This window comes from Camellia sinensis, chromosome 11 (genome assembly GCF_055761805.1).
Source record: "Camellia sinensis isolate YWXY chromosome 11, ASM5576180v1, whole genome shotgun sequence".
Lineage (NCBI taxonomy): Eukaryota > Viridiplantae > Streptophyta > Magnoliopsida > Ericales > Theaceae > Camellia > Camellia sinensis.
The window spans coordinates 58,937,497-58,949,957 of record NC_138971.1 but is presented as its reverse complement, the minus strand read 5'-3'; the positions used below and the strand labels follow the sequence as shown (position 1 = coordinate 58,949,957).

The following is a 12,461-nucleotide window of genomic DNA, read 5'->3' as shown; positions in this document are numbered from 1 at the left end:
GTGGACACTTATTTGTTAACCTGTGTGTGAGATGTGTGTGGGGCATCAATCTGTTGCGTAGTGTGGCTGTCAATGTTACGTTGGGTGGAACGGTTTGCGAGTGTTGTCACACATATAAATTCGTAGTGATGTGAATGGGAAAATTTTGTGGGGTTCCACAATGGTTTGCATGTGGACATCCTTGATTTACGATGTGTTACGTTAGGGCAATCTTTTGGTATGTCCATTCCGTTATAAATGTGTGATATGTACTATGCGTACATTAGAAAGTCAAACTTTAATATAAAATGTTATGTGCAAATATTGTAATGTTGTTCTTGTTGCTGGTGGGACGTGGTTGCTCCAATGTTGTTTTTTAATAAGTATGTGCTACTGTGAAGAGTCTTATTGTTGTAAACCGTGTGTGTGTGGTGTTGACATGTTATAATATTGTAATGTAGTTTTGAAGATATTGTGTTTGTAACAGTACGCTTATGAAACTGATATTTGATGTGATGTTCGAAATGCAGGGGTTAGGAGAACAAACAGTCCATGGACGCATTCATGTGAGAGTAAACGCCAAGATGCAAGCAGCAAAAAAATGGCAAACAAACTTGGGGTACGTAGGCAAGGACGGATCTTGTTCAAACAGACAAAAATTGTTAATCGTCCCAGTGTCACACCGAAGCTTAACCGTACAAGGCTCAACTTCCGGTCGAACATTGCAGGCATTGTGAAGTTGGTATACATGCTGAATCTGCGAGACGAACACCTTGTTCACCTTAAAAAAACACCGTTTTAGTTGATGTTTGAAGCGATTTTGATAAATCAACTTGACCACGCAGAGTTCCGGAAAGGGGACGACTTGGTGGTAAATATCATCCGGGCTTACAATGCACGGGACGGGACATTTTGCGTTGGAGGACGCAGCGTGTGCGTAAGCGATGATGACATTAAGTTAATCTTTGGGATACAATGTGGGTTTGGTTGCATTGATTTGACCCCCCGACCTAAGCCACCGTCCGACTTCATTCAACGTAGGTGTGTTAACACTAGTCGCATAACCTCGAAACTGATACGGACCCTACTGGTCGAAGCTGCGGAGGGCAGTACTACTCGTGATGTGGAAGACACTGTGAAGTTGCTGTGCTTATATGCTTGTGGAAAACTATTCTTCTCAAATTCTGGGGAAACAATCAGCTGGGCTCTAATTCGATATGTGGATAATTTGGATGCGATGAAAACGTACGATTGGACAGGGGCAATCCGTAGATCGTTGATGAGTTCAGTGAGGGAATTCTATCGAACACCTGAAAAAGTCACCGGATGTGTCGTCGCATTGATGGTACATTTGATTCTGATTTATTTGTTGGGTGTGCCATTAATTGCAAACGATTTATTTATGTTAAATGTGGTGTAGTAATGTAGGTAATTTGGACGTTATTATTTGTTGTGTGTGATGTGGGGTACAGTATTGGCTCTGTGAACATTTAACGATCATATCGCCCGTATCTGCAGACGCATTTCCCAGGTTTCTAAAGTGGGATGTTGCCACATTAGTAACAGCTGCCTGTGGGGTCAACCTATCAGGGCATGTGGATTTTGAGGTAATAGTAAATGGTAGTTATGATTGTATTATACGGGACATCGTTTGAAAATTGTTCATAAAGTTGTTATGTTACGTTTACAGGTGACAGCTGGACGATTGCTTACAAAAGACTATGAGGTTAAGAATTTTGAGGTGAATGGGGTAAACTGCGCAAGGAGTGTGGGAAATGCAATTGAGCAATTCGGTGGTAGTGTGCATGATGATGATTTCGTTGATATGGGAGTGGATGTTAATGTGACGGGTGGGGACAGAGGAATTTGTGATAGAAATGTGGAACGGGGTTCAACTTTGGTCCATTTTAGGACACCAAGCACGAATGTTTCATGAAACGCAGGGAAGCACGTAGTGGACATTGTGCCACACGTTTGCCACGCTACAGAGAAAATTACGGAGTTTGAACTGCTAATCAACGAGAAAGACAGAGTGATTTTAGAGTTACGTGCAGAAGTGGACAGACTGAGGCAGGCGAATGAGGTGCAAACGTTGCATCTTGTTGGAGGTTTTAGCAGTTTGATGCAAGCTAAGGACGATGAGGTGAAGAAACTCACCACTAAAAAAGCTGAATTGCAAAGGGCAGTCAATGTGTTGGAGGATCAGCTTACTGAGCGTGAAGTTCATAACGTGACGCAAGCATTTCGTGGTGTAGACGTGAATGTAGAAGGTGTGAAACACGGGTTGAGTGGGAACGAACATGTTACAGACCTAACAATCAGTAGCACCCCTAACAGAGTGTTTGCAGTAACTGGAGATACAGTTCCGATATAGGATGTCACGCCGGTACAGGACCAAACATTCAGTGTCAGTAAAATGCAGCATGGTGTAATGGCTAGAACAGAGGTGGTGGTTATCAGTCCAAACATGGCAGAAGGTGGTAGGTTGAATTTTGGGAAAAATTTATTTGTGTGGGATGTCAAATGCAAAGTGAGAAAGGGGTTAACACTGACGGGTGTTGAGTGCGTGGGTGTAACTGGGCAGACGAGCAAATCGAATGTGGTGCATGTTCCGTCACTGAAGAGCAACGTAGACTGCAATGCCAGAAATAGTGGGTGCACGGATATAATTGATGTGGACAATGTTGACGTACAAGCGAAGAAGAAGTCGGGCTTTGACGTTAACAACAGACACGCGATGTGGAAAATGATGACAGCTGCGGAGAAAAAGAAGATCACCGACGCATATAACAGGGATGGTGATAGGTATGTACAAAGAAAGTATGTAGGTTTAGCTAGGTTACTGTCCTATCGTTTTTACCATGATGTGGGTTGTGTGTTGTATGCAGTGTTGTGATGTGGGACGGGCAGGGTCATGGTGTTGCTGTGTATTTCACCGATGTGAAATCACTTGTGTGCCAATCTGAGATACGGGGGAATGTAAGTCGCGTAGATGGGTATTTATGCAATGTGGTTTTTTGGTTTTTGGTTTTTTTTTCTAACCATGCAAGAATCCAACATGTGAAAAATGTCACAGGTGATCGATGCACATGTTGTGCTGCATAATACTGAGCAGGAGAGGATAAATGAGGGCGTCGATGCTGCAGACAAATCTTATTTCTTCAGTAGTATATGTCTAGTAAGTTTTTGGTTGTAAATGTTATGTTTGGCTATGGGATTTCAAAATGTATAACTTGTTTTCATGGTGATGCAGGACATGATGAAGAACAACAACGTACGGTCAAGGAATAGGTATGTGCTGGACAACCTGCATGTAGCAAAGCTCTTCCGTTACGTACATTTCCCACTTTGCAAAGACTCACACTGGACGCTGGTCGTGTATGACACTAAGGATGGGAGTTGGAAGCATTTTAACTCGATGATGACGAGGAGCAGAATTGTGGACGTACACTACATGGAGGCACTTTCCCTGGTAAGATGTGTACATGTTAAAATGTATGGGTGTGTGTGTCCACATAGAAACTGTGTTGGCTGACGTATGTATGCGTTGTTGTAGAAAAACATTGTGTCAGAGGTGCAGAGACAGACCATGGGAAATAACGCGATTGATACTCAAGAGCATGAGGCGCCATTAAAATCAGTGGTGGACTGTCCCCAACAACGTCCCGAATCGTAAGCACTTTTTTTTTTTTGCAAAACGACGTAACCTGGTACAGAACATGAATTGTCTTAATTTATACTTACGACATTAATAACATGCGATGTGATATTATTGGACAGGCTTGATTGTTCTATCATTGCGTGTGCTGTGATGCGCCAGTATGTGCGCCATGTGGAAGTTAGGAGATCACTGCATGAGGGCAACTGCAGTGTGTTGCGGGTGATCATGGTGGAGTCTTTTGTGAATGACCCGCCGCGGGGATTGAAGAACGATCTAGACTGAATGAGGGTACACACATCTGATGCGTTGTGGGTAACGTTGATGGTGTGTAGGGATGCACATAGTATTATATGGTTATAATATTAGCATCGAATATGGGTTTTTCAGATTGTGTGCGCTACGATGCGCAAATATTTACGTTTTTGGTTATTAGCACAGATTATGGTTTGTTCATATTGTAAGGTTAGTGTGTTAGATGGTTTGTCTTGAATTAACACGTAATAGGCGTGTACAGCATTATGACTGCAGTTAGCTGGCATTTTTTTTGGAAAATATTATGATATGTTTTGGTTGCAAGTCTGGAAAGTATGCGTATTATGATGACTGATGTGGTTGTTTGCAAGTATGTTGTGTGGTTGTTTTCCCTTAGTTATACGTTGGGACATTCATTAATGTGTAATGTTACAGGTTGATGGATAATGTGTTAACCCAATCAAACTGACATTGGTTTACTACTTAAAATAAGGCACATGTTGTAGCCCATTGTGGTGCGTGGACAACAGTTAGGTGTGAATGTGTGAAAGGGGTCAACAATATGCGTGACAGCGTTTTAGTGTGATGTGGGTGGTTGTTTTTTGCGTAAGTATGTATGTAGTTCAAGGTTGAGTATGTGGTTTGTACGTTGTCATGAATTTTCGAAGACGATACTGATGGAGACATGGGGGAGTGTGGTGTAAACGGGTGTTTTAGTAACTGTTAAGTTAAGATAGGTGGGGCATTTACGATACAGAAAGTTGAGTGTGATGCGAATGTCTACCGGTGTATGAAAAATCGTGAGGTGTGAGGTGTGTATTGTATCTGTGCAACTGCATGTCACATTGTAATTGTTGTAATTGTAAATGAAGGAGTTTTTCCACGAGTTTCATTATTTTGTCGTAGCATGTACGGTTATACGTAAGTAAACTAACAGACTGCGCGAATACTTGTATTAAATGTACACGCTGCGTACATGTAGGCATGGTCTGCATTCATTTGATCAAAACACAACTATGATAAAATTAAAATACCACTTAAGCAAAGGTACACAAAATATATGTGTGTAACGGATAGAACATAATGAAATTCGTAAGCTAATTGTACTTATAGGCGAACAAAAAACATTGACATAACAACTTACTTAAATACTGAACTGTATGTGACTATCACATTCTTATTTAATGGTATGCACGAAGTACACAACCACTTGAAAACGTACTAATATAAATTAGGATATCGATGTATTGGCATTACGTCTAAATGGGTTCTTTGTAGGTTTTCCTGTTGTGGTTCCCCATATGACCACACCTTCCATAGCGTATTTGTTGCACATCTCACCTTTAGACGGTATTCTCTTCTTCTTCGGCCTCCCGGGCGGACGTTCGACGTTTGGTGGGTAAATGACGTAGTCGGTGGGGTTGAACGGTGGTTTTTCAACTGTTGGTATTGGGTAGATGGTGGGCGCATACGTCAAACGATATTCGGACACATGGTACCAAGGTACAACTAAGTCATGAAGGTTTTTCCCGCTTTTTCGCACTGCAACAATAGCATGCGCACATGGAAACTCATTTATTTGCCATTGGAAACATGAACATGTACGTCTACCGATGTCCACCATAACAGATGGGAATGAATGGACCTCGTACACGTCGTTATTCGCCTAACTAACTTTCCATGCCCGACTTTTGTTGTAAGCTTCTTCCAGACTGGATTCCATTTTGGGACAAATTGTGCCAGTCCATGTGTGGGCCGACACCCTCCGATTCGACATTTGTCGCATAATCTGACCTCTGATGCTGTCAACCATTCTGGTGATTGGTAGATTCCGTGCTTCACGAATCCAAAAGTTGAATGACTCAGCGGCGTTGGAGCTCATTTCGCCGTATCGTCTACCTCTGCAAAACCCAAGGGGAAACAAAACATAAACAATAAAGCATGATCGTTCGTTGTTGGGTATGTTCATGTTTACATTGCGTAACGGAAATTTTCGTACCTGAAAAATGCGTTCGCCCAGTGTTGTGGATGTGCATCCGCAAGGAATTTCGTAGCAATTGCTTTTCCAGATTGTTGAAATTCGTCAGCCTTTTGATTAAATGTTGCTATGGTGGGTGCGTATGCGCACTTACAAAATTTGCTGACAAGCCCAATCCGATGCATGTTGTTCACATATCGTAGTTTGTCCCGCAGATTTCTCTGTAAATGTTAGAGGCAGAATGCATGGTGAGATGTGGGGAAAAATGTAGTCATTGCTTCCATAAGTCCCACGTTTCAGTCAGACACAAACGTCAGTGTCCTATCACTGGGTACCACGTTGGCAAGATGTTGTAAGAACCAACCCCAATTCGTGTGGTTTTCAGAGTCCACAATGGCATAAGCAACTGAGAACAACCCTATTATAAATGATGACAACATGATTAGCGTGTGCAATATATCAAACCATAACATACAATGTTTTAAAATGAAATGGGGCACACCTTGATTACTGTCCTTCGCGGTGGCAGCTAGCAAAAACCCTTTGAACCTGCCTTTTAAGAAGGTTCCGTCGAGGAAAACTAATGGACGACAATGACGAAACCCATCAATGCATGCTTTGAATGAAATAAAAAAATGCCGGAACCGGTAGTTGTGTTCATCATAATCGATATCAACATAACTCCCAGGATTGTATTGCATGATGGCTTCACGATACCAACGCAATTGGTCGAATGATACGGAATGGGCGCCAAACAATTCCCCCCTTGCCTTCTCAACCCCTAACCACGCAACACGGTAGTTGACGTGCAACCCATAATCATCTTTCAAATCTAAGACGACATCAGTTGGATGTGTAAGTGGTCTGTCCTGAACACGAGCTGCCATAATATCAGCAACCATATCAGATCCAACCCTTTGATGATTTGATGTCCGGACGGATACACCGCAACTATGCACACTGTTCCATTTGCAAAGGTAGAAAAATTGATTTGCTTTCAACACCCGAGCATGTACAGACCACGTGCAGCCCTTATCCTCCACCATGGAGCACACTGCTGTGACCCGTACAAAATCGTTCTTAACATACTTGAAATTGAACCCAAACTCTACGGCATACTTACACAAAACCGTACGAAATTCGTGTGCACCCCCCTCAGAGCATTGCCCAACGTGGGTTAACCCCCGTACCCATGATTCAGTCAGTAATACTTTATTATTGTGCGGGCAGAAATCAGGCAACAAATCAACATCATCATCACTTCCTCCCTGGTCATTAACGATTATTCCGGACACCGGGTTGGGTTGCATATTATGTTGTTCGCTGTACTCACCTACGCTACCCAAACGTCCATGCCGATCAACCAACACACAAACGTGTTCCAACCCGAACGATCGGGCAAGACGAACAAGGTTTTCCAAATTCGCATCATCTTGTAAAGTGAAACTGTTTAAACCTGGAATCTTGTACGACAATCCTACATTATGGGGACCTATCCCGCTGATCTTGGAACACAGAAAATCAACTAATTCGGCAAACGTGCCATGATCCCGAATATTGTAGGCTGCGTTAATGTTCCGATAAGAACACAGCAACATCAAAGTCCCTTCCATACCTACGAGCACAAACACTGACATGGGTGAAAACACATGTTATACATGTCAAAAAAACAAAAAAATGTACCAAAGAAAATCAATACACTAATGAACTTAATAAAACCGAATCCCCTGACCCTGCACGGACGGATGGGGGAGGGGAAAAAGCACAGGTAGATACATCACGATGACATCATAAGTAGAACAATTGTGGATAGTGTGAAGGACGTACAAACGTGATCATGGACACACGTCCTGTGCACGGCAATGGCATGTTAACTATGAAAAAGACATAAACGTATTACGTACTGGCAATGATAACCAATGTTAATGACTGCAGGAGCTCTCACCATGAGCAAGAGAACAACGAAACCCTACGTTGCTAACTCACAGTAAGCCTTCAGCCCGACCCACGAATTATCCACACCCAAAAACATAAGATCCAACTTGCCAAACGTGATAGAGCAATGTATCCCATAAACTATTCAATCAATCCCGCAATACACGTACATACCAATAACAGAAAAGGGCAAATCAGTCTACCCACACCTCACATAATTTGAAACGGGACTTGGTTGTCTACCAAATGTGCAAAATAGGACTTGCCAATCCAAAAGATTCAATTTATGACCAGAAAGAGTAACAGTTTGGTACATAGGACTTTTTGATAATTTTCCCTTTAATTAAAACCTAAAATCACTCGATTAATTAAAACCAAAATCTCACAGCACCACCAGATGCAATAATAAGATCATTAAACCATCACCCAAGGTCTTAAAATTGTCAGGTTTGAAAATAAAAATCCCTAATTCACTAGTCGTTCATCTCCTCTCATCATTTTGCATCACATGCTTTTATCATTTCATTTGGTTGATTGATTATATTTTATATTATTATAAGTTAGTGTTTTTGCAGAGAATAATGATTGATAGCTAACTAAGACAAATCTTCCACTGTATCTAACGTGTGTAAATATTCTTTCAATAATGCTGAATTTAATATAGAGAGACACAGAGCGAGAGAGTGTGTTCAGAAGAACTAACGAGTGATTTGTTGGCAATAAGTATGCTATTTTAATAGGTTGTTAAACAACCCTTAATGTATAATTTAAGTTCAATGATGGAATCACACCAGAATAAATTTGAATGGATCTCTCTAGATGTATATTATATGCAAGTTATGTTTTAATTAAATTATTTTTATTCATAATTAAAAATAAAAATAAAAATAAAAAAAGTAAATTGTTGAAAAGTCCAAATTAAGGAAGTATAAGACATTAGTTCCAATGGATATTTTTTATTGGTAAGAAATCTACCATTTGTAAAATAATTTGGTAAGAAGTCCTTTTGTTGGTTTTGGAAGGCATTTTGTTTTTAATTTTACCCCTTAATTTATCTGTTGACTAGCTGTTTAAATTTATATCTATCTGGTCAAAAAAAATTCTATCTATTCAAAAAATTTCACTTATCAGTTTAAAATTTTGCTATCTGTTGAATTTTTACACCTCTCTTTTCTTTCTCTATTTGTTGAAATTCTCATTTTTTACTTATCTATTGAAATACCAGGCCAAACCAAATTCTATCTGTTGAAATACAAAGCCAACAATATTGGTTAATTAACCTATCTGTCCAATTTTTTGAACAAATCTAAGCTTTCTAAACATATCTATTCAGTATTCTAATTCAGAGTTGCAGAACCAGACTAAATCTCCCAAATCCTATATTTGTTTGTAATTTTCTTTTATATTTAATCTCCCAACTCAAAGGTGCAGAACCAGACTTCATCAATATCATCATCAACCAACAACAACAACAAAGATCAACAACAACAACACAAAAATAATCTTTGTCCAAGGCCTAAGCTAACATCGAAAAAAAGAAAATAATAAATAAATAAATGAATAACTCTATACTTCCTTTCTTCAGCCACAACCACCCCCTCATCTAGATCTAGATTTGGATCTCACGCCTAACATGGGATGCATTAGATTTGGATCTCATGACTCAACTGGGAAAAAAAAAAGTGTTAATCTGACCAGCATGCTCAGCTGTTAGCACCATCAAACTCAATATTCACAGACTCTTCTCTTAAATCTATGTTAACTGGTCTTTTATGGATGTCTTCATTCTCAAACTCAATATAATCATCACTAGCACCATCATCCTCTTCATCAAGTCCACCAAATCAGGAACATAGAAGCTTAGATGAAGTAAAGCTACTGCTACTGTTGCACATGTTGGCCCGCCGTAAATTGTAACATGCCTAGGGAGTACCTATGCGCGTTAAACAATTTAGACCCTCGTTTTCTTCGATCTAGTCTCACAAGTGCAATGTGAAACATAGATGAGAGTCCAAATTTGACAACTTCTATAGAAATCCATTTTATTACAAAACCATTGCCAAAATTGGATTGTATCACGAGATCTTAGAGTCGTCACCTAATATTTTGAAAAAATTAGAAAACTCGTGACGCATGCCAAGGCCACTGTTCATTGTAACCAGAGATGCTTTGCTCCAAATCTTAGGTATGAGAGGGGAAGATCATTAATTGATCACCCACATTCACCCGATCAAAGATCAGCATCTACTAAACCATGATATGAATTATTTTTTTTTTATATGTTCATATTCTGATTATTTAGTAAATCCTAAAAGTTACTATGTGAAGTATATAAGTATAGACTATGCCATTCATTTTGGAACTACGTGATTTCATGTGTTTTGAAAGAGTTTTGAAGATGTATAACCCAAAGATATTGAGTTTATAAGCATGAAAAATCAACATCATTCCATTAAGTGACACAACCTCCATCCACCTATATCAAGTAAGCACAAAATCTCATAGTAAAATACTAAACATAGTAATAAAAACACACACAAGCGAGATGCTAAATCATAAAAACTTACATGTTTACCAACGTCTCACGAATAGCTATAAAACAAAGTTAGCGAAATATGCATGATCTTATATACAAAATCCTAATACAATTCATTCATGAAATACAACTAAAGATTCGGCTTCTAAGATATGACATATAAATCATCTCAAGAACATGAGGTAGCGCATATAAACAAAATATGATGTATATTCACAAAGGAAAACAAGTAAAATAATGGGATAGAGAGAAGCAAAGCAAGAAATTATTACAACACTTTTAATAAATAATTACAAACCGAATAAGAAAGGAATGAGAAAAATAATACAACAAAATAAAAACCTCATAAAATACTCAAATAAAATAAATAAATAAATAAAATAGAAGCTTCATATATCTTGAGGATTGCTAAAAACTAGTGTGCTCAACGTTGGAAGGCTACTCCATTTTGTCCAAAAGAAGGCCAGCCAACTAGGCCTAGCACAACCTATTTTGTTGCAAATACTGAGAAAAAAAAGAAAAAAGAAATATGTAGGTGCCTCAACTAACCACTTCCGGTTACATTATAACAAAACTAATATGAAACTAAAGTAAGAAAACAAATATAACATAGAAAGTTGCAGGAAAATGAAGGAATTGGAACTTAATTACTTTACAACGAAATAATATGAACAAAAGAAAGAAAATGAATTTGAAATAGAAATGAAAGAATTAAAAATTCACCTTCCAAAGAAATAGTAAACCTCTTGATTTCCAAACTTTCACTTGATCACCTTCAAGTTTGTGAATTATGTTCTTAATCCTCAATTCAAAAGCTTGGAATTTGAGCTAAAATAATGGTTTTGAGCAAGTGTATGATCACTCTTTAATTTTCTTCAACTTGGCAAGACTACACTCTCTTTGATCAAAGCTTTAGGACTTGATTCTTGAGTGGTGTTTGCAAGGAAAGATGAGATGTATAGGCTTGGTAACTTCACTAATTTGGCAAGACAACTCTCTTGTTTTCAAGGCTTTCTTTTCTCTCAAATTCTAACACAAATTTAGCATTCTATCCACACTTCTCTTCTAATTCATTTTTCTCCAAATTCAAGACTTGAGCTCTCCTTATATAGGCAATGCAAGCATGCAATGGTAAATGACAAAATGGAAGACAAAGTGGAAGAGTAGTGGGGCATTAGGGAAGATAATGAAGCTAATGGAGCACCAAAATGAAGTTAATGGAGGACAATGTATAATGGAGGTGAGTGGTGAGTGGTGAGTGGTGAGTGTTGATGGTGGGATGTGATTATGAAAGCGGATGGTGGGGTATGATTAGGAAAATTGATGGTGAGTAGTGATGGTGGGGTATGATTGTGAAAGTGGATGGTGAGTAGAGATTGTAGGATGTGATTGTGAAAGTGGATGGTGAGTGGGGATTCATGTGTAGAAAATTTGGTAGTGAAAATTGAAGAGCTGAGATTCTTTTGGTAGTAGAGATTGGCGAATTTTGGATCAAAAATAATTTGGCCAAAAATGTGTGAACGTTGGGATTAAAACTCCAATTCTATTTCTCTTACTGAGAATTTTATAAGAAACACATTCTGATTATCATCATCGGGTAATCAAAAGAAAGCGTCCAAGTCTTAGGGTCAGTCAAAATGGGATGTCTACACCGCGAAATACAAAGTGAAATTTCTCAGCGACGTCATCTCTGCATTATAGCCACTCGTTGTGAAGGACAGCGGCGGTGGTGACGTATGACCATGATGGTGATAGTGGATCGAGACGGCAGTGGTAGTGACACATGACCATGGTGGTGATCGATATAGATTTGTGTGACCGCCGTGTTTCCGTCGCTCTCACCGATGGTTCCAAGGAAGAAGGATGTAGACACCCCATTTTTGACCGTCCTCAAGACTTGGACGTCACCGTTTGAACACTCGGTGATCATCCATGTTTGTGTTCGTTTGGAGTTCCCGGAGGTCTCGGCTCGCGCGCCTTGCCTCAGGATCTCCGAACTTGACTGTTTAGTGTCTGGTTTTGCACCAAACACTTGTGTTTTGCCTTGGAAGGGCAGGGTAGGGCTTGTGGACCATCCCCACCCATCACCGGCAGTGGCTAGAGGCCACCAGCTGGTTTTT

At 39.5% G+C, this 12,461-nt stretch overlaps 1 protein-coding gene across 1 annotated transcript; it reads right to left on the bottom strand.

The window, feature by feature from the left end:
• Nucleotides 1-5,123: 5,123 nt before the first annotated feature.
• LOC114281589 (uncharacterized) lies at nt 5,124-7,483 on the bottom strand. The gene is made up of 5 exons (XM_082895061.1): nt 6,373-7,483; nt 6,206-6,288; nt 5,892-6,091; nt 5,687-5,793; nt 5,124-5,434 (listed from the first exon to the last, which is right to left on the bottom strand). Exons 1-5 carry the CDS (start codon nt 7,481-7,483, stop codon nt 5,124-5,126), a joined length of 1,812 nt encoding a protein of 603 aa, XP_082751187.1.
• Nucleotides 7,484-12,461: the final 4,978 nt, after the last annotated feature.